Raw genomic sequence first — 23,309 nt, 5'->3', positions numbered from 1 at the left:
ATGAATGAAATATTCTCATTGAATATTTCATTTGCACAACTATTTCATTTGCACAGCAGCATGTGGAATTGATTGTCAATCAGTGTTGCTTCCTAAGTGGACAGTTTGATTTCACAGAAGTTTGATTTACTTGGAGTTATATTGTGTTGTTTAAGTGTTCCCTTTTTTTGAGCAGTGTATGTATGTGTGTGTGTAACATTTTTTTGCTGATAAGTGAAAAGGAAGGGAGACTAGTATAGATCTATTTCGAGCCTATTTCTCTCTCTCTCTCTCTCTCTCTCTCTCTAGATAGATAGATAGATAGATAGATAGATAGATAGATAGATAGATAGATAGATAGATAGATAGATAGATAGATAGATATAGCCTACAATCACTGAGGAGAGGGTCTTTGTGGGACCCATTGATCTCCATCCGGCCCTTCAACCCCTCCCTCTCATGTCTTCTCTTCCAGCCTCCATCGAAGGAGCCCCGGAAGTCACCATGAGTGGCCTCTTCAAACAGATCCTGAAGACCGAAGGCGCCTTTGGGCTCTACAGGGGCCTGGCCCCCAACTTCATGAAGGTGATCCCCGCCGTGAGCATCAGCTACGTGGTCTACGAGAACCTGAAGATGACTCTGGGGGTGCAGTCGCGATGACCACCGAGTGGCCTCTTGGGACCTCCTTTGAACCGAACCTTGGAGCCCACCGCTCCTGGGTGAATGGTCGTTTTCATTCTGTGAATGGGCTGAAGACACTAAATTAAGTTGTGCGAACCAAGCTGTGATAAACTCCCAGACCCAGAAAGGGGACTGTGGAGGAGAGGGAACAGGGGTTGTGTTGGGTGGGGGGGCTTTTATCTTTGTGTCGCTGTCAGTAGCACCAGGGGGAGAAGGACCAAACCAGGAAAAACCCTCCTCTCTATCCCTTTGGCCATCCCAAGCTGCTTGGTAGCTTCTAAAGGAGCAGAAGACTTCGGTCAACTGCATCTCATTTTTCCCCGAGCCGCTTCAGAGCGCGATGAGAGATCCATCATCCCAATCCTTGGTTTCTCTCATTTGGGGCCGTCCACACATCTCCCTACCGCAGCTTCGGTCCCCCAAAATAAGACTTGCCTTAGGTAGAAACGGCTCTGAGCCAAACCCTCCACCTTCCAAAATATCTTTGCTGTTTACATAAACCTTCTGCTGGGCGAGAGCGATTTACATTACGATCCAGACACTGCAATGTAATTTTTAAAATTTCAAACAAACCCAGGTTTGAGGGACGAAGAATGTTACTTTTATCTTCTCTTCCTCTCAAAAGCTGGTCAGGCAGAGAGATAGTAACTTTTATTATTGTTGTTGTTGTTGTTATTATTATTATTTTTGCCAGCCCGCAAAAATTGAGATGCACTTAATTTTGGAAGACGCCCTCCCTTTTTGGAGTGTCTCTTCGCTGCTGATTATCGGGGTGGGTGGGGGGGTGGGGATACAAAATCTCTTTCTCTCTTCCCCTCCTGTCTCACAAGGAGCATCGTTTTTGGAAACTCTCAAACCACGTGGGTGTTCGGATGCCAATGCTTTGGTTTAGGGCAGGGGTGGGGCAAAGTTGGCTCTTCTATGACTTGGGGAACTTCAACTCCCAGAATTCCCGAGCTAATCATGCTATCTCGGGAATTCTGGGAGTTGAAGTCCACATGTCATAGAAGAGCCGATTTTGCCTACCCCTGGTTTAGGGTGTAAGAGAGTGGGTTACAGCCTTGGGGATTTGGGAGGGTGGGGGTGGGTAACAAGTAGCTTTTTGCTACAGGGAGCAAAAAGGGGGGGGGTTAGCTTGATAATGGAGCAACAAGTTGTCTTTCTGGGGATTTGGAAAAAGTTGGCCTGCCTTGTTTTAATCCCCTTTTTCTTATCCTGAGAAAAGGGGAAAATTGTAGTAGCTGTATTTATGACTTTCCCAAAGGGTTGCTCAGCCCTCCTGGGGAGGCCTGGGGGGAAAAAGAGATTCTCTGATTATTATTATTATTATTTTTCCGGAGACCAGCCTCTCTCATTTCATTTCTTGTTTTTACTGCTTAGAAAAACGTATTTATTTTATATTTATTTGGAAGGCGAGCCGCGCCTGCCCGTCATATTTTTATAGATTTTCGTTGCCACAGAGTTGGTTTGTTCGTGTCCTTCGTCGTCTGTTATTTTTGTAGAGGTTCTCGTGTGTTTATGTTTCTGAATTAAAAACAAACAAACAGATGTTTATTTTGCACGTTGAAACTTGGAATCCCCCCACGGAGGAGTAAGAAGGAAGAAGACGAGGCGGCAGCCTCACTTGAAGGGGGCTGGCTAACTCAGTTTCCCCCTTTGGTGAAGGAACGCTGCCCGTTTTACATTTGAACCACTGAGTCAGGAGGGAAGAAGTTGAGCAAAGGAGGAGGAGGAGGGATGGTGATGGTGGAAAGAATCTTGTTTTCACTTGCACAAGAGTTTAGGATTTGCTTCCTTCTTAACCTTCCTCGGGGATTGGGGGCTGGTGGATGACCTAACCACACACGTTGGGTTGCGTCGATGTTTTCTTCTTGGATAATGCAAAGGGCTGGTTGGACTCTGGAGGGAAATCTCAGGGACCACCCCAAAAAAACCAAGCAAACACATCACCACGAGGTGCCAGTTTCGTTAATGCATGGAAGAAGGCGGGAGGCTGCTTCTGGGAGGCCGTCAGATGGCCCGACCGAAGGCGCCTCTTCACAAATTCACCAAACCTTCACAAGGAGAAGCTACGATCTCCCGGAGCAGCAGTGCCCCATCCGATCTCAACTGCTTTGCGCCCCGAAAGACTGATCTGGCGGGTGATTGTGGCGTTGAGTGTCTCTCGCTCTCTTTGTTCTTTGTTGGGACCATCCGCACACCTGTCCTGCGTTGTTTCTATCCGGATCGGTGATAACGACGGCGACCGCCCGTCCCCGCCCACTTGTTCTTCGGATGAGTTGTTGTGTTTGTCTAGGCAGCCTTTCCTTCCTTACCATTGGTGGCCTGGAGAGAGTATTTGGAACATGCAAATCAATGCAAAATTAACCGCCTCGGGAAGCTGTAACCCGAGTTTACGAAGAGCAGACGTTAAGAGGAAAAAAAATATATACCCAGAAGTCTTTGATGGTAGGGAACAGTTTGCTAATAAAGGTTTATCATGCTAATATTTCTCTGGCTTCTGTTTGTTTTTCTTTCTTTCGGTGATTGAGTCCAATACCGTATTTTTCAGAGTATAAGACACACCTTTTCCGCCCCTAAAAGAGGATGAAAATTCAGGTGCATCTTATACAAAGAATATACCCCGTCCTCTACCCTTTGGCCTCTGCCTCCCAGCAATTTCCCCCCTTGCAGCAAACAGCCTGTTTCTGTTTTGGCTTCAGCACAGCCTGATAAACACCGGCGGCTGATTGTCAGTTGGATGGCCTCCCGCCCATCAGCTGTTTCAGGCTGCAGAGATTGCCGTTGCCGATTGCTGCCTCCATGTTAATCAGCTGCTTGTGCTGAAGCTGAAATGGGCTGCTTGCTCCAAAGAGGCAAATTGCTGGGAGGCAGGTTTTCCCTGCTTCTCAATAAAGGTAGCAGTAGCATTTAGACTTATATACCACTTCCCAGTGCTTTACAGCCCTCTCTAAGCTGTTTATAAAGAGTTAACATATTTTCCCCAACAATCTGGGTCCTCATCTTAGCGACCTTGGAAGGATGGAAGGCTGAGTCAACCTTGAGATTTGATCAGCAGAAGTAGCTTGCGGTACTGCACCACTGAGGCTCTGCAGGGTCTTATAGTCTGGAGCGTCTTAAAAAAATATGGTATCTAAATATGCAAGCCACAGGTTTTATTTTTAAATCTTTGGGGCGATGCAAATTCAGACCTCCCGTTCCGGTTTTGATCCTATGTGACTGTTTACAGGCGAGTTCCTAGTACAGGTGTTAATTGATCAATGAGACCACACAGGGATTATTCCCTCTCTGCACCCTCTCGAGTTGATTCCCCCAATGTGACCCAGAACACATATTCTTGAAGACCTGCTGCCTTGGATGTGGGAGGTCCAGAGAGGTCCTAAATTGAAAGGCGGGCAGTTTGAAGCCCAACGCACAGCAGAGATTACACATATGGCATACTTATATGAATTGGGCTGCAGATGGGGATGCCACCTTTGATCTGTCCCCTATGGGATTTTATTTTATTTATTTATTTATTTGATTTTTTGATTTGATTTGATTTGCTTTGTATGCCGCCCCTCTCTGAAGACTCATTTATGGGGAAGCATTTGAAAATAGCAGTGGTGCATTCCATCCAACTTCCTTCTGCTGACTTGGATCAACTCTCTTTTGCTCCACCACTATTCCATTTCCTGCTTAGCTTCCCTAAATCTTTTCTTCTGCTCTTCATTTAACTCCAATCTTTCTAAACCATTAGCAGAATAGTTTCAACCCATCCTAGCAGTCAACTCAACTCAACCCAACTTCAAGGTGTGGCTTCTGACTAAGCCAAATACCACTGACTCATCGCAAAATCTCCAGAACTGTAAAGCCTACGGACTTGAAACTTGGCACATATTTTCCTCTTGGCTTCTAGGTGCTCACTAAGAAAGGATTTTTCAAAATGACCAACAGATCATTGGTATTTCTTATACAGTACTATAGTAACACGCTCTGATGCTAAGGAGTTAGATGTTCTACTACCTCTCCCCTCCCCTCCTGAAAAGAACTCTGTTCCAACTGCCAGTTGCCTTATTTTATTTATTTTTATTTACTTACTTACTTACTTACTTACTTACTTACTTATTTATTTATTGGACTTGTATGGCGCCCCTCTCCACAGACTCCGCAGACTTATATTAACACGCTCTGATGCTAAGGAGTTAGATGTTCTACTACCTCTCCCCTCCCCTCCTGAAACGAACTCTGTTCCAACTGCCAGTTGCCTTATATTAACACGCTCTGATGCTAAGGAGTTAGAAGTTTTACTACCTCTCCCCTCCCCTCCTGAAAAGAACTCTGTTCCAACTGCCAGTTGCCTTATATTAACACGCTCTGATGCTAAGGAGTTAACATGTTCTACATAAATTTTAAAGCTTTACATGTCACTGTATCGAGGCCGATCGTAATCACTCGTTAATTTTCAAGCTTTAACTGTCAATTTATCAATCCTGATCAGTTTCATAGCAAAGCACGAGTATCCATAAAACGTACGTACCAAGTTCATTTGAACTAGAAATTATGCAGGCCAGTAATTAAGCTCCAAATCTTCCCTGCACATCTTAACTCTTGTTTGGAGCACTTGTTGCTGCTTGTATTTAGATGTCTTATTTCTGGGAGAGATGCTTACCAGAATCCTCCATTAGTTGTATGGATAGCAATGTGCAGTGGTGGCTAAAAAAACCAACACAATCTTAAGATGCATCAACAGAGGGATACACTCCAAGACCAGGGAGGTACTCATACCACTCTTATAATGCCCTGGTCAGACCACACTTGGAGTACTGCATCTAATTTTGATCACCACTATAAGAAGGACATTGCGGAGGTTGTAAATGCCCCAACACTCAACACATTCAAAAAGAGAATGGATTGCCATCTGGCTGGGCTGGTGTAGGGTCTCCTGCTTGAGCAGAGGGTTGGACTAGATGACCTGCAAGGACCCTTTCAACTCAATCAATCAATCAATCAATCAATCAATCAATCAATCAATAGCTGGCTGCTTAGCACAAGTTTCATGAACCTGGAATGTCCAAATGAGATTTGGAATCTCAGGTGGTAGCATCTAGACCTCTTTGACCATAGAAATCAGAGACAAACTTGTATGGGTGATATCAAGAGTTCCAAGGCTCTAGGCTAAACTGGGGGGGGGGACCCCAGCCCCTCTCTTAAGGGCAAATATTTTCTGGAAAATCAGAATATGGTTGGTCGGATGGACAGTCTCCAAAAGTTCATCCTTGCTCAAGGTTCCTGTAGAAGAAACGGATCATTTCAGGAATCTCCAGAGGGATACAATCAACATCAAGTCAGATATTATCCCTCTATACAGCCTTAGAAAGACCACAGATAGAGTGTTGCATCCAGTTTTGGTCACCACACTATAAACCAGATGTTGAGACATCCACATGCTGCAGGCCTGTTTTGCCCCCGGTGGAATCTGCTGATGAAGGCTCCTCTGACCAAGAAGACAGGAGTGACAGGGAGGAGGAGAGTGTGGCAGACAGCTCAGAAGAAGATCAATTATCTAGCTCCTCCTTGGATTCAGAACAAGAGTTAATGATACAGCCACACATGCGGAGAGCGATGCATAGGCAACAACAACTGAGAGATTATTATCAAAGAAAATGAGGCCATCTGTGGTTGGGTGGCGCTGTGGTAATTAGTGAGGCTGCTATAAAGAGCAGCCTGTGGGTTTGGCCATTGTGGAGGATTATCTGATCGTTGTGTTTCATGGCTGCTTTACTGACTTTGACCTTTTGTGTGCTGATTTTTCCCTGCTTTGAAACTAACCCAGAGCAAAGTGTGTTTCACTTTGTGAAAGAAGAAGGACTGTGAATTGCCTCACAGCTGCAAGCTAAGTATCACAGAACTGATAAGGGACTTGTACAAATTACCAGTTTGGAGGCCAGTGCTCTTTGCTATACCAAAAGAGGGCTTGGCTTAAGTGAATTTTCATTATAAAGAACATTGTTTTGAATTTTCAAACGTGTGTGTCTGAAATTTGTACATGTGAATTTTTGGGAGTAGTGTACCAGAGAGCCCGACAGAACATGGACTAGTGAAGAGGAGGACCAGGGGAAACAGGATAGTAGTCTTCTAATATTTGATGGGTTGCCACAGAGAGGAAGGGGTCAAGCTAGCTTCCAAAGCACCTGAAGGCCAGACAAGAAATAATGGATGGAAACTGACCAAGGAGAGATTCAACCTGGAAATAAGGAGAAATTTCCTGGCAGTGAGAACAATCAACCCCATGGAACAGAAGTTGCCTTCAGAGGTTGTGGGAGCTTCATCACTGGAGGCTTTCGAGAAGAGACTGGACTGCCATTTGTCAGAAATGGTGTAGGGTCGCCTGTTTGAGCTGGGGGTTGGACTTGATGACCTACAAGGTCCAAACTCTATTAATCTGTTTAAATCAGATTTGCAATCCTGGTTCTCCACAGTAGCTTCATTCCAAATCGTAACTTTCTAAAAGCAAGAAAGACCTCAAAAGGACTTCCTCCTCCTCCTCTGGCATGGGAAAGGATGGAGCAGCTGTTGGTGCTGAATGTCAGCAATGGAAGTCGGCTTGTTGTTCCACTCCCAGGAATGAAGGATAATACGATGGCACAAGACAACTCCAAAGGCAGCTTCGTAGCTCGTCCAGGAGGGGGAGACGTTGGCAAATAGTTTGGTGTGTCTTGTATGCCGGATTTTTCCAGGGTTGGCCAAATCCCTTCCTGATTCAAAACACCAATAGCAGAGTTTATTGATTGATTGATTGATTGATTGGATTTGTATGCCGCCCCTCTCCGGAGACTCGGGGCGGCTAACAGCAACAATAAAACAGTGTACAATAGTAATTCAATACTAAGAACGATTAAAAACCCATTAATATAAAAACCAAACATACATACATACATACATACATACCATGAGTTTGCATGATGAGTTTAAACATTTAGATAGAAGAGATAGAATTCTTTATTGGCCAAGTGTGATTGGACACACAAGGAATTTGTCTTTGGTGCAGATGCTCTCAGTGTACATAAAAGAAAAGATACATTTGTCAAGAATCATGAGGTCCAACACTTGATAATTGTCACAGGAGTTAAATAACCCACAACATTTAACCCTCAGACTATCCACAGTTGACCTCTCCAGATTCCTAAGAGGTCAGTAAGGGGCGTGCATAAGTGCACTAGCGTGCCTCCCGTCCCCTGTCCTATTGTCTCTCCTATATCTCCTATATCATATCTCCTATTCTTCTATTCTAATCCTCTTATACTACTCTCATAATATCTTATTCTCTAATTGATAAATTCTATTCCTAAATTTTCACTTTTATTCTTTCTCTAATATATTTTACTTGAGTGTAACCTCTATAACCTTCATTGCGTATTGTAGTGTATTGGACTAAAATAAATAAATAAACCAACCAACCAACCAACCAACAAACCAACAAACAAATAAAATAAGCAATGAAGAAAGATGAAGACCTTCTTGACTCAAAACACCAATAGTGAACTTTGCACTATGAGCTTAGACATTTAGAGCAACGATAAAACAGTTTTCTCAACCAGGATAACTCAGAAGTGGAAGGCTGAAGTCTTCCAAGCTTAAACAGGTGATACAGCTCACCAATTTTAAGGCTTGGGAACGAGAGAGCCCACTGCATACACCCGCCCTTGATTTTGCTACTCTCAGAATTCCTAACAAAATGAAAAGCAATGTAATGATGACCTTCAAAACCATTAGTAGGTTTTGTAAGAAGTAGAAAAGAGGGAGAGAGGTGGAGAAAGAAGGTAGAGGGAAGAGTGGGAGAATGTGAAATATAGAAGGAAAGCAGACGGGAGGTAAAAATATAGAAAGAGCAAACGAAGGAAATATGTTTATGATATTTTGGATATAAATGTATAACCAGGATGTTTGATAATATGGTATAGAAACATAGAAGACTGATGGCAGAAAAAGACCTCATGGTCCATCTAGTCTGCCCTTATACTATTTCCTGTATTTTATCTTACAATGGATCTATGTTTATCCCAGGCATGTTTAAATTCAGTTCCTGTGGATTTACCAACCACGTCTGCTGGAAGTTTGTGACTGGGGGCAGGCCTGTATGTTTCTGTTAGAAAAATGAATGCACAAGAGAAGAAAAATCCTTTCTTGTCAGTTTCGGGGTTATAGAATTTCATTTTCTTTCTTTAGTAGCATTTAGATTTATATACCGCTTCAAAGTACTTTACATAGAAACATAGAAGATTAACGGCAGAAAAAGTCCTCATGGTCCATCTAGTCTGCCCTCATACTATTTCTTGTATTTTATCTTAGGATGGATCAATGTTTATCCCAGGCATGTTTAACTTCAGTTCCTGTGGATTTGCCAACCATGTCTGCTGGAAGTTTGTTCCAAGAAATAATATTTTCTCATGTTGCTTCTGATCTTTCCCCCAACTAACCTCAGATTGTGCCCCCTTATTCTTGTGCCGCACGAATCTCAGCGACCGGTGAGGTCCCACAGAGTTGGTCTCTGTCCTCCAGATTGTACAGATTGTACAGTACAGTGATACCTTGTCTTACAAACTTAATTGGTTCCGGGACAAGGTTCTTAAGGTGAAAAGTTTGTAAGATGAAACAATGTTTTCCATAGGAATCAATGGAAAAGCGATTAATGCGTGCAAGCCCAAAATTCACCCCTTTTGCCAGCCGAAGCGCCCATTTTTGCACTGCTGAGATTTCCCTGAGGCTCCCCACCATGGGAAACCCCACCTCCGGACTTCTGTATTTTTGCGATGCTGCAGGGGAATCCCAGCAGGATAATCCCAGCATCGGAAAAACAAGCGCTTCGCTGGCAACGGAAGTCCGGAGGTGGGGTTTCCCAGCGAAGAGAGCATCAGTGAAATCGCAGCATCGCAAAAATACCAAAGTCCTCGAAACCCCACCTCCAGACCTCTGTGTTTTTGTGATGTTGCGATTTCACTGAGGCCCCCCTTGCTGGGAAACCCCACCTCCAGACTTCCATGGCCAGCGAAGTACCCGTTTTTGTGCTGCTGGGATTCCCCTGCTGGGATTCCCCTGCAGCATCACAAAAACACGGAAGTCCGGAGGTGGGGTTTCGCATGGAGGGGAGCCTCAGGGGAATCCCAGCAGCGCAAAAACGGGCGCTTCGCTTGCAACAGAAGTCCGGAGGCAGGGCATCCCAGCGGCGGTGGTGGGTTTGTAAGGTGAAAATAGTTTGTAAGAAGGGCAAAAAAAATCTTAAACCCCGGGTTTGTATCTCGAAAAGTTTGTATGATGAGGCGTTTGTAAGATGAGGTATCACTGTATATGTACAGTATGGGTGTTTGTGTAAGTTTGGTGAAAAAAGAAAAGAAAAGAGAAAGAGCCTTTGTCCTTTACAGGGCAAATTTTCTTGAGGTCCACTTTAGAGTCCGAGGCTAAACCTAGTGCAATTTCCGTGCGGATTGGAAGGACAGGAGATGACCTACTTCATTGGTTGCTTCTGGTCTGCTGAGTGTGGGGAGAGAGAGAGGAGTTGTGCAAATATTTGGCTCCGAAGCGTGTAGCTTTCCTTTAGGTGAACCTCTTGTGAAAGAGATCCACTGTGTTGAAAAATAGGCGACTGGCTGACGGAGGAAAGTTTCCACCTAACATGAGTTTAGGGCTCCCAAGCAGGGGTGGGCAGCAGGCAGGACGGGGTGGAACACAGTGGAAATTTATTCATTTATTTCTTGGATTTGTATGGCCCCCACCATCTCTGAGGACTCGGGGCGGCTCACGACATAAATGAAGCTGTGTGCTCAGCTCCAGCTGACCATCCCAACCTCCCATCCTTCTCCTCTTCCTCCTCGGAAAGTGGCAGGGAGACTAGCACCGGCAGGAGTTGCAGGGGGGCCATGTCCTCCCCCATCTTTTCTCAACAGCTGATTGACACCTGTTTGCCTAGCTATCCAGTCTGAGGCAGGGGGCGATCCAGGAAGGAGAGTGCGGGAAACGTGAAGCAAATTGTCACCCCAGAGAGCGACACTGGTGAGGTTTTAAGTCAAGGACTGAACAGTTCATTTGAACAATGATGATCGTTCAAGCCACTCCCACCTTGATCACATGGCCGGCAAGCAACTCCAACCCAGTCACATCAAGCCACACCCCACAAAATAAGCCACACCCATAGTGTGGCAGTAAAAATTTTGGCTGCCCATTACTGCTCCCAAGCCCAGAGGTGTGCCGCTGAAGGGGTAGTAAGAAATCGGTCGGTCCTTCAGGAAAACATTTCCGAAGATGCTCCATTTGAAGACAGTGGTAGTCCTAAGGATTGTTGTGATGGCAACCATTTTAGGTTTTCTGATGGTGAACCTATGGCATGTGTGCAACAAGTGGCATGCAGAGCCATGTTGGTGTTGTGTTTGCGCCTGGGCCGGCTGCTGCTCCCACGTATGTGAGAGATGCGTCACAGAGCGATTGTGAAAGCCTGGCTGACAGCCAGGAAAACTTGGCCAACAGCCCAGAGGACTTGGCAGGCAGCCCATCAGATAGCCTCTCTTCTCTGGATTCGAATGCCGAACAGATAATCAATATGCGTAGCCGTAGAGCAATGCAACGTAGGGCTCACTTACAGGATTATCAACAGTGATGATGGTGTCACCTGTGTTTGGGTGTGGTCAACAGAATGAGGGCTAGGTGTGGTCCCCATAATGAGGGCTACAGTTACAAAAGGGAACAGAGGCAGAGGCAAACCGTGGACGTTTATCTGTGTGGTTTGGATGGTTGCTAAGAAAATGGCACAGATGGGCTTGAAGGTGATATTGATAATATATTGATGAACCGAGGTGGCACAGCGAGTAGAGTGCAGTACTGCAGGCCGCTAAAGCTGACTGCTAGATCTTCAGGTCAGCGGTTCAAATCTCATCACCGGCTCAAGGTCGACTCAGCCTTCCATCCTTCCGAGGTGGGTCAAATGAGGACCTGGATATTGTGGGAGCAAGATGCTGGCTCTGTTTAAAAAGTGTTATTGCTAACATGTTGTAAGCCGCCCTGAGTCTAAGGAGAAGGTGGCATAAAAAAATTGAATGAATGAATGAATGAGTGAGTGAATGAGTGAGTGAGTGAGTGAATGAATGAGTGAGTGAGTGAATGAATGAGTGAGAGAGTGAGTGAATGAATGAGTGAGTGAATGAATGAGTGAGTGAGTGAGTGAATGAATGAGTGAGTGAGTGAGTGAATGAATAAATGAGTGAGTGAGTGAGTGAATGAGTGAATGAATGAATGAGTGAGTGAGTGAGTGAGTGAGAGAGTGAGTGAATGAATGAATGAATGAGTGAATGAGTGAGTGAATGAGTGAGTGAATGAATGAATGAGTGAGTGAATGAATGAGTGAGTGAGTGAGTGAGTGAATACATACATACATACATACATACATACATACATACATACATACATACATACATACATATTTCAAGGATGGCTTGATCCTTCATGGTCCACACTCGCCCTTAAAAACAGGCATTCACGTGTTGAAAAAATGCATTTTTTCCCCTGACTTTGTTTTGAGAAAAATGTTCTTGGGGGTCAGATCTGGCTAGCAGGTGGCCTTCCATTGCTAAGAAATGCCTGGGGTGTCACCATCAATCAGACAGAACCAACAAGGGAGTGAGAAATTTCAAGTCAGGAGTCAAGAAAACACTTTTTCATCTGCCCAGTGACTAGCGTGCTCCCCTTTTCTCTCCCGGCAATGCGTTTCTCTTCGGTGCGTTGAAAATAGTGAGTGTTTTATCCCTCCCACTTAGCTCAAATAAATTTGCTTTGACAAGGACATGCTTCATGGAGAATGACCTTTCTGTAATCCCCTAGGCCGATGAGTTAGTGTGTGCCTGTGAAACCTCTTAGAAGAGACCTTAGGACAGTGATGGCGAACCTTTTTTTCAACAGGTGCCAAAAGAGCATGCGTGTGCGCTATCATCCATGCGGAAATGCCCATACCCAGTAATGGGCAGCCAAAATTTTTACTGCCACTCTGGGTGTGGCTTGTTTTGTGGGTGTGGCTTAATGGTCATGTGACTGGATAAGAGTGGCTTGCCGGCCATGTGATCAAGGTGAGAGTGGCTTGAACAAGGTATAACAAGCAGGAAGAGGGAGATTATGATCCCGCTATATAAAGTGCTGGTGAGACCACATTGGGAATACTGTGTTCAGTTCTGGAGACCTCACCTACAAAAAGATATTGACAAAATTGAACGGGTCCAAAGACGGGCTACAAGAATGGTGGAAGGTCTTAAGCATAAAACGTATCAGGAAAGACTTCATGAACTCAATCTGTGTAGTCTGGAGGACAGAAGGGAAAGGGGGGGACATGGTTGAAACATTTAAATATGTTAAAGGGTTAAATAAGGTCCAGGAGGGAAGTGTTTTTAATAGGAAAGTGAACACAAGAACAAGGGGACACAATCTGAAGTTAGTTGGGGAAAAGATCAAAAGCAACGTGAGAAAATATTATTTCACTGAAAGAGTAGTAGATCCTTGGAACAAACTTCCAGCAGATGTGGTTGGTAAATCCACAGTAACTGAATTTAAACATGCCTGGGATAAACATATATCCATCGTAAGATAAAATACATAAAATAGTATAAGGGCAGACTAGATGGACCATGAGGTCTTTTTCTGCCATCAGTCTTCTATGTTTCTATGTTTCTATCAACGTTCAAGGGAACTTTTAAGTCATCTACTTACAACCTTACCAGTGTCGCTCTCTGGGGTGACAATTTGCTTCGCGTTTCCTGCGCTCTCTTTCTTGGATCACCCTCCTGCCTCAGGCTGGGTAGCTAGGCGGACGGGTGTTGCCAGAAGCATAAATGCTGCCAGTGCCATTTCCACCCACGCCTTCTGCTTGCACCTCATGCGGGAGGTGGTCGCGTGAGGCTGGAGGGGAGACAGGCAGGAAAGAGGGAAGATTGTCCAAGGCCAGGAAGGAGGAAAGAAGAAAAAAGCAAGGAGTGCAGACGCAGCAGCAGGGAAAAAAAGGAAAACCGAATTGCGACCAGTAATCCAGGAAGTGACAGCTGCCGATCAGCTGGAGCTGCGCACACATCTTCATTTCCGCTGGGGGAACTGTGTTCCACCCTGTCCTGCCTGCTGCCCACCCCTGCCCATACCCATAATTCAATGCCTGGGGAGGACATAAACAGCTTCCCCAACCCCCGGAGGCCCGCTGGAGGCTAGAAACGGCCTGTTTCCCAACTTCTGGTGGACCCAGAAGATTCATGTTTCACCCTCCCTAGGCTCCAAAGGCTTTCCTGGAGCTGGGAGAGGGTAAAAACGCCATCCCCTATCCCCCCGGAGGCTATCTGGAAGCCCTCCCAGAGCCTCTGTATGAGCCAAAAATCAGCTGGCTGGCACACACATGCTCAATGGAATTGATCTAGGGTAACGGCTGGTGTGCCAGCAGATATGGCTCCATGTGCCACCTGTGGCCTGTGCCATAGGCTCGCCATCACTGCCTTAGACGTTTCTTCTAAGAAGGTCTTAGAGCAGGTCTCACTTACATAAGATAGAATAGAATAGAATAGAATTTTTATTGGCCAAGTGTGATTGGACACACAAGGAATTTGTCTTGGTGCATATGCTCTCAACGTACATAAAATAAAATATACATTTGTGAAGAATCATGTGGTACAACACTTAATGATTGTCATAGGGGTCAAATAAGCAATGAAGAAGCAATATTAATAAAAATCTTAGGATATACGCAACAAGTTACAGTCATACAGTCAACATGGGAGGAAATGGGTGAAAGGAATGATGAGAAAAACTAGTAGAATAGAAGTGCAGATTTAGTAGAAAGTCTGACAGTGTTGAGGGAATTATTTGTTTAGTAGAGTGATGGCGTTCGGGAAAAAACTGTTCTTGTGTCTAGTTGTCTTGGTGTGCAGTGCTCTGTAGCGACGTTTTGAGGGTAGGAGTTGAAACAATTTGTGTCCAGGATGTGAGGGGTCAGTAAATATTTTACCCGCCCTCTTTTTGACTCGTGCAGTATACAGGTCCTCAATGGAAGGCAGATTGGCAGCAATTGTTTTTTCTGCAATTCTGATTATCCTCTGAAGTCTGTGTCGGTCCTGTTGGGTTGCAGCACCAAACCAGACAGTTATAGAGGTGCAGATGACAGACTCAATGATTTCTCTGTAGAACTGAATCAGCAGCTCCTTGGGCAGTTTGAGCTTCCTGAGCTGGCGCAGAAAGAACATTCTTTGTTGTGCTTTTTTGATGATGTTTTTGATGTTAGGTGACCATTTTAGGTCTTGAGATATGATAGAACCTAGAAATTTGAAGGTCTCTACTGTTGATACTGTGTTGTCTAGTATTGTGACAGGTGGAAGGGTGGAAGGGTTTCTCTTAAAGTCTACCACCATTTCTACGGTTTTGAGTGTGTTCAGTTCTAGATTGTTCTGGTCACACCACAAGGATAGTTGTTCAACTTCCTGTCTGTATGCGGATTCATCATTGTCTCGAATGAGTCCAATCACTGTTGTATCATCTGCAAACTTCAGTAGTTTAACAGATGGATCGTATGAGATGCAGTCATTAGTGTATAGCGAGAAGAGAAGTGGTGAGAGTACACAGCCTTGTGGGGCACCTGTGCTAATTGTACATATATCTGATGTGATTTTTCCTAGCTTCACCTGCTGCTTCCTGTCTGTTAGGAAGCTTGTGATCCACCTACAAGTGTGTTCAACAGTGGATGGCAAAAATGGGCCCAATGGGCCTATGAAACTTCCAGTAGGCCCATTGGGCCATTTTTTGCCCTCTTCTGGCTTCAGAAAGCCTATTGGGTCTGTTTTTCGCCATTCACAGCAATGGTAGGTTCCTACCAGTGCCATACTATTACCATACTATTATCAGACCGCCTCCTGCCGCATACCTCCCAGAGACCAATAAAAGCTCACTGATTTGGCCTCCTACAGGTCCGTTGACTAAACAATGTAGGTTGGTGGGACCTCGGGGAGGGCCTTCTCTGTGGCTGCCCCAGCTCTATGGAACCAATTACCCCCCGATGTCCGTACTGCACCAGAGAGAGAAACCCTGGGGGAATGGCAGGAAACTGGCCGGGCCTTCATGCCACTCTCAAATTTCCTGGGAATTTTTTCCGGGCTTGGGTTCTTAAGTAGAATATGGTTCTTAAGAAGAAGCAAAAAAATCTTGAACACCCGGTTATTATCTAGAAAATTCCTTAAGTAGAGGCGTTCTTAGGTAGAGGTACCACTGTAAAAGGGTTTGCCGTGCCTGTTCTATAGCTGCAGGAACTCAACTGGTAACTCCCCCAAATTTCGTAGGAACGACCTCTTTCATCCAGGAGGAACTTCCACTAGGACCTTTTTTTCCCTTCTCCATCCTCCAACTTTTCCCAGGCATGAATAGAAGTTCTTCATACGACATTGACCCCAAAAAAATATTAAAATCCCTCTAAAACTGAGAGGACAACGCTGCCCTTCACCTCAGAAACACCCTGAGGAGAAAGTCCATCCCTCTGAAACTGAGAGGACAACGCTGCCCTTCACCTCAGAAACACCCTGAGGAGAAAGTCCATCCCTCTGAAACTGAGAGGACAACGCTGCCCTTCACCTCAGAAACACCCTGAGGAGAAAGTCCTCTCTTAACTCCCTCGACCTACACCAGCTCTGCCTTTGCTATTTAGGGTGGTGGTGCCGAGGCTAAATAAATGCATTTTCCACCCATTCCGCCACCCCCACCCAAGGCACAGAGATCTGTTCCAGTCTGAACAGGAAGCCGCGGAGAGAGAGAGAAAGAAAAGCCTATAGGTAGACATATTAATGAGGCCTTCCCCTCGACCGCCCTCCTCCCCATCGCTGTGTTATAAAGGGCTCCATTGAAAAGGGTTTGAAGGGGGAGGGAGAATATGAGCCTTTTGGGACCGGGCGTTTTTATTGGCCAAATCCAAAGAGATGGTTATGAATTTTTAAACACCGCTCCATCTGGTCTGAGAGGCAGGGGTTGAGGTGGCCAAAGGGAGCTGGCACGAAGAAAAGTTTTGGAAATGGACAAGCGAATAACAGAATCGGAAGGGAGGCAAAATAATAGTAGAGTAGAGAGTAGAGTAGAGTAATATAGAATAGAATAGAATAGAAACAGAAACAGAATAGAAACAGAACAGAATGGAATAAAAATAGGAATAAGAATAGAATGGAATGGAATGGAATAAACTATATACAGAACAGAATGGAATAAGAATAGGAATAGGAATAAGATTAGAATAGAATAGAATATAGACAGAACAGAATGGAATAAGAATAGGAATAAGATTAGAATAGAATAGAATATAGACAGAACAGAATAGAATAGAATGGAATGGAATAAAATATATACAGAACAGAATGGAATAAAAATAGGAATAAGATTAGAATAGAATAGAATATAGACAGAATAGAATAGAATAGAATGGAATGGAATAACATACACAGAACAGAATGGAATAAGAATAGGAATAAGAATAGAATGGAATGGAATAGAATAGAATAGGAGACAGAACAGAATGGAATAAGAATAGGAATAAGAATAGAATGGAATGGAATAGAATAGAATAGGAGACAGAACAGAATGGAATAAGAATAGGAATAAGAATAGAATAAAATAGAATGGAACGGAATGGAAAGGAATGGAATAGAATAGAATATAGACAGAACAGAATGGGATAGCAGAGTTGGATGGGACTTTGGAGGTCTTCTAGTCCAACCCCCTGCTTAGGCAGGAAGCCCTGCCAAAAGGGTGTGGGTGTGCTAGCATGTATGCATGTGCCCACATCCCTCCCCTCCCCCCAATATATGCACACCCTCCACACATCCCTCCCCTGCACATGCGCACAGGCATTTCTGAAACCTGATAGGTGAAAAAAAATGCCCAAACGGGCAAACCGGAAGTTTGAGAAAACACACTTCCGGTTTGCCGTTGTGCTGTTTTTTCCACTCTGGAGTGTTCAGGGAAGCTTCTCGAAGCTCCGGAGTGCAAAAAACATTACAACGGGAAAAACCGGAAGTTCAGAAAACGCACTTCAGGAAGCTTCCGTGAACCCTCTGGAGTGCAAAAAACAGCCCAACGGCAAACCGGAGTTGGCAGTCAAGTTGAACATAGAAACATAGAAGATTGACGGCAGAAAAAGACCTCATGGTCCATTTAGTCTGCCCTTATACTATTTCCTGTATTTTATCTTAGAATGGATCTATGTTTATCCCAGGCATGTCTACATTCAGTTACTGTGGATTTACCAACCATGTCTGCTGGAAGTTTGTTCTAAGCATCTACTACTCTTTCAGTGAAATAATATTTCCTCATGTTGCTTCTCATCTTTCCCCCAACTAACCTCAGATTGTGCCCCCTTGTTCTTGTGTAAACTTTCCTATTAAAAACACTTCCCTCCTGAACCTTATTTAACCCTTTCACATATTTAAATGTTTCAATCATGTCCCCCTTTTCCCTTCTGTCCTCCAGACTATACAGGTTGAGTTCATGAAGTCTTTCCTGATAAGTTTTATGTTTAAGAACTTCCACCATTTTTGTAGCCCGTCTTTGGGCCCGTTCAGTTTTATCAATCAATCAATCAATCAATCAATAAATAAATAAATAAATAAATGTATGTATGTATGTATGTATGTATGTATGTATGTATGTATTTATTTATTTATTGGATTTATATGCCGCCCCTCTTCACAGACTCGGGGCGGCTAACAACAGTAATAAAACAGCATATAATAATAATCCAATACTAAAAACAGTTAAAAACCCATTATTATAAAAACCAAACATACAGACAAATATACCATGCATAAAATTGTAGAGGCCTAGGGGAAAGAGTATCTTTTTGTAGGTGAGGTCTCCAGAACTGAACACAGTATTCCCAATGTAGTCTCACCAGCGCTCTATATAAGGAGATCACAATCTCCCTCTTCCTACTTGTTATACCTCTAGCTATGCAATACAGTTCTACCTGTCTAATTTTCATCCTTTTTTTCTTCTTCTTTAGGGGCAGAGTCCCGAGGAACGCCAAAGTTGGCAGGAAGAGGAGACCACGTTTTGAGAACGTGGCAGTTCCACGTCAAAGGTACGTAAGGATGGAAAACTCTTTCTAAACTAACCTCTGTTTGGGGAGTTTTCAGAATCCCACTAACTCAGTGGCAAGACGCCAAAATCAACTAGGAAACCTACGTGGGCAATTCTTCTTATAAGGTGTTTAAAGGGTCTTTATTCTCCGCCAGGGCTTAGCTCCCGGTTGAATATGTTAATTTGGCACATAAGGAGTAACACCTTGGTATCCCGGGCCGAAATGCCAACCCTGATAGACTGTAGATTTACTGTACCCATCGTGGTTTTTTTAACTTGATATAATTAGTAGAAGAGGAGAAAACTGTTCTGCTTTTGGATTTGTATTTTGTGTTCCTGTTGTAAACCGCTCTGAGTCTACGGAGAGGGGCGACATACAAATCTAATAAATGAATGAATGAATGAATGAATAAACAAATAAATTCATTTCTCCAATCCTCCAGTTAACAAAGTTGGTAAGAAAAAAGAAAAAGTATCTACATGTTTCTTTTTTTGAAATTTTGTCAAACATACCGGTATATTAGATATTCCTGGAGGCGTCTGTAATATGGTAAATGATTTAGCTTTACTAGATAAATAGTCAAAGCAATGGAAACTTCACTTTAATGTTTCCAAATGTAAAATAATGCACTTGGGGAAAAGGAATCCTCAATCTGAGTATTGTATTGGCAGTTCTGTGTTAGCAAATACTTCAGAAGAAAAGGATTTAGGGGTAGTGATTTCTGACAGTCTCAAAATGGGTGAACAGTGCAGTCAGGCGGTAGGGAAAGCAAGTAGGATGCTTGGCTGCATAGCTAGAGGTATAACAAGCAGGAAGAGGAGATTATGATCCCGCTATATAGAATGCTGGTGAGACCACATTTGGAATACTGTGTTCAGTTCTGGAGACCTCACCTACAAAAAGATATTGACAAAATTGAACGGGTCCAAAGACGGGCTACAAGAATGGTGGAAGGCCTTAAGCATAAAACTTATCAGGAAAGACTTAATGAACTCAATCTGTATAGTCTGGAGGACAGAAGGAAAAGGGGGGACATGATCGAAACATTTAAATATATTAAAGGGTTAAATAAGGTCCAGGAGGGAAGTGTTTTTAATAGGAAAGTGAACACAAGAACTAGGGGACACAATCTGAAGTTAGTTGGGGGAAAGATCAAAAGCAACATGAGAAAATATTATTTTACTGAAAGAGTCGTAGATCCTTGGAACAAACTTCCAGCAGACGTGGTTGGTAAATCCACAGTAATTGAATTTAAACATGCCTGGGATAAACATAGATCCATCCTAAGATAAAAGACAGAAAATAGTATAAGGGCAGACTAGATGGACCATGAGGTCTTTTTCTGCCGTCAGACTTCTATGTTTCTATGTTTCTATAGCAGATACAAATATAAACAAGATTATGAATACATTAAATGGATACAAATAAAAGGGAACATTAAGACAGGGACAGTAGCAGTGATGGGCTGTTGCCCCCACGGTGGTGGGGGGGACGGGAGTCACGGGACACAATGGGGGTAGTAAGTTTATGCACTATTTATGGAATACTTAATAGTTTTTTTAATTGTCCTTCCTTCTCTAGTCCCTTAGTATGAGCCTTAATTACTTATAAAATAGGAAATCATATATAATAATTAACAAAATATTTTTTTTAAAAAAGAAGGGCTTGCTTGTTTGCAGTCTCAAATTTAGCTCCAATTTGCAGCTGGGTCCAGGAGTCCTAACCTAGTCCCTGTGGTTTTTATTGATGTTCTTGCATGAAAAGCAATGTTGTTGTTTTTTAAAAAAATCCTTCTTACAATGATGTGCTACATGGAACCATTAAAACTGGCGCAGAAGGAAACAAATGAAACTACCATTGTTTTGCACGCTAGGAAGAATATTGCACCCCCAACGTGAAATACCGGGCATCGAGAACCATTTTATTTTAAAATGGAACTGTTTTCTCCTCTCCAACCAACTGCAAAATGTAAAAATAAAATAAAATAGCTTCTTGGCACTTCCAACCTTTGGCCAAACAACCTTGAAATACCTCCAGGAAGGACAAACTAATTTTGAGGAATATAAATCCACGTTATTCACCTCCAAGCCCTTTCAAGTTAAATCTTCGTCTTAGAGTTGATTAAGAATAAGCGAACCTCTCGTGAACCCGGTGAAAAGCAGCAATTTTTTTTCCTTCTAATATTAATGAGGAAAGGAAAAAAGCTCTCGGGCCAACAATATAATTTAGTTGGAGACTTCAAATCGCCGCCAGAGTTATACCGGCGGGAAAGGGAAGTTAAATTTGATCAAAGGTTTGAGCCTTGGCTGCACGATGGTACGTGTAATTTGGGCGTCTCGGTGTAATTTGGGAAACGTCAATCTTTAATCCGACCTTTTGCTTTGCTAAGTCATAATTCTTTGTGAGACAGGAGAACACTGTGCGGAGAAGGGATGGTGGACTTTGTGGGGGGAAGGCGGATTCTAAAAATTGTAAAAATAAAATAGGAAATAGCAATAGCATTTAGACTTATATACCATTTCATAGTGCTTTTAAAGCCCTCTCTAAGCGGTTTACAGAGTCAGCCTCTTGCCCCCAACAATCTGGGTCCTCCTTTGACCCATCTCGGAAGGATGGAAGGCTGAGTTGACCTTGAGCTGGTCAGGATTGAACTGATGGCAATGTGCAGTGTTATCCTGCAATTCTGCATTCTAACCACTTGGAAGGAAGGAAGGAAGGGAGGGAGGGAGGAAAGGAGGGAGGAAGGAAGGAAGGAAGGAAAGAAGGAAGGAAGGAAGGAAGGAAGGAAAGGAGGAAGGGAGGAAGGAAGGAAAGAAGGAAGGAAAGAAGGGAGGAAGGGAGGAAGGAAGGAAAGAAGGAAGGAAGGAATGAATGAATGAAGGGAGGAAGGAAGGAAGGAAGGAAGGAAGGAAGGAAGATAGCAATAGCATTTAGACTTATATCCTGCTTCATAGTGCATTTACAGCCCTCTCTAAGTGGTTTACAGAATCAGACTCTTGCCCCCAACAATCCGGGTCCTCATTTGACCCACCTCGTAAGGATGGAAGGTTGAGTCAACCTTGAGGCGATGGTGGGATTTGAACTGCTGAACTACAGCTAGCAGTTAGCTGAAGTAGCCTGCAGTGCTGCACTCTAACCACTGCGCCACCCTGGCTCTTCCACAGCATCACTCAGGAAAATATTGCTAAAAATGCTAAAGACAAAGCCTTAATGATACCACACCTAGAATGCTATAAAAAAGACTCTAGAAAGAGTGCGGAGAAGAGCAACCAAGATGATGAAGGGACTTTATAAGGCCTTGGTAAGGCCACACTTGGAATACTGCATTCAATTTTGGTCCAAAATTGATGTTGAGACTCTAGAAAAAGGGCAAAGAAGGAGATTACTTGTAGAAGAAACATCATTCTTTCTTGTGTGTAAGTTTCATTGGGTTCAATAAATAATTGTTGTAGAAAAAAAATGTGGTGAGTTACTTTCTGAGCGACCCTCGTACATGGAAAAGGGTGGAATAGATAGAGAACATGGGTGAGCATGGGCAGCCTTGCGGTGAGTTGGCAAAGGCTGGCGGCTGGCAGCACAGGAATTTGGATATGTCTGCTATATAAAGCATCTTTATTCTGGGCGGTCTGGAGTGGCAGCTGGTTTGGCACCGATGGTTTGGAAGCCCAAACCCGATCTGAGGTCAGGCCCCGTCTCAGCTCAACAGGGAACGCAAAGAGTTGGCCTTGCCCTACTGCCAGATCCAACATCTACGGTTGGCCAACGCCTTCCTCCACACCCTCCCAAAATATTGCCAAGTGATCCTAAATTTTTGGAATTTTATTCGGGGAATATGAAAACGAAACAAGGAAGAGCAAGACCAACTAACTCCGGCCAAAAAGAATGAATGTTTGCTGAACGATTGTTTTATGTTGATTGTTTATATTTTTAAACTGCCTTATTGTTTTATTATGTCTTTTTATCATTATTTATATTATTAATAAGGATGGGATGGGATGGAATAAAATAGAATGGAATAGAAATTAATAGACTAAAATAGAGAATTAGAATAGAATAGAAAATTAATAGAATAGAAAATTAGAATAGAATAGAAATTAATAGAATAGAATAGAAAATAGAATAAAATAAAAAATACACTGCTCAAAAATAAAATAAAGGGAACACTTAAAAAACAGAATATAACTTCAAGTCAATCAAAACTTCTGTGAAATCAAACTGTCCACTTAGGAAGCAACACTGATTGACAATCCATTTCACCTGCAAATGAAATATTCAACGAAAGTATTTCATTCATTCAGATCTAGGATGTGTTATTTGAGTGTCCCCTTGATTTTTTTTGAGCAGTATAGAATATTATAGAAAATAGAATAGAATTTACAATGGAATGGAATGGAACGGAACAGAATAGAATGGAATAGGATAGGATAGAATAGAATGATAATGGAATGGAATGGGGTGGGATAGGATAATTAATAATAATAATAATAATTTATTGGATTTGTATGCCGCCCCTCTCCGTAGACTCGGAGCGGCTAACAACAATAATAAA

At 43.3% G+C, this 23,309-nt stretch overlaps 3 protein-coding genes across 4 annotated transcripts in view; 1 reads left to right on the top strand and 2 right to left on the bottom strand.

Moving 5' to 3' along the window:
- The window catches only part of SLC25A25 (solute carrier family 25 member 25), a 59,408-nt gene extending 56,258 nt beyond the window's left edge, over positions 1–3,150 (top strand). For both annotated transcript variants that reach the window (XM_070758809.1, XM_070758810.1), the window contains exon 10: positions 455–3,150. In XM_070758809.1, coding sequence (XP_070614910.1) covers positions 455–639 — 185 coding nt within the window. In that variant the 3' untranslated portion in view covers positions 640–3,150. The remainder of the gene's footprint in view (positions 1–454) is intronic.
- The window catches only part of ST6GALNAC4 (ST6 N-acetylgalactosaminide alpha-2,6-sialyltransferase 4), a 683,294-nt gene that overhangs the window by 193,296 nt on the left and 466,689 nt on the right, over positions 1–23,309 (bottom strand). The gene's annotated exons all lie outside the window — the stretch shown is intronic.
- Positions 1–23,309, bottom strand: part of ST6GALNAC6 (ST6 N-acetylgalactosaminide alpha-2,6-sialyltransferase 6) — a 490,277-nt gene that overhangs the window by 215,387 nt on the left and 251,581 nt on the right. The gene's annotated exons all lie outside the window — the stretch shown is intronic.

Source organism: Erythrolamprus reginae, chromosome 8 (assembly GCF_031021105.1).
Source record: "Erythrolamprus reginae isolate rEryReg1 chromosome 8, rEryReg1.hap1, whole genome shotgun sequence".
Classification (NCBI taxonomy): Eukaryota; Metazoa; Chordata; class Lepidosauria; order Squamata; family Dipsadidae; genus Erythrolamprus; species Erythrolamprus reginae.
Note: the sequence above shows the minus strand (reverse complement) of the source record. Positions and strands in the feature narration are given on the sequence as shown.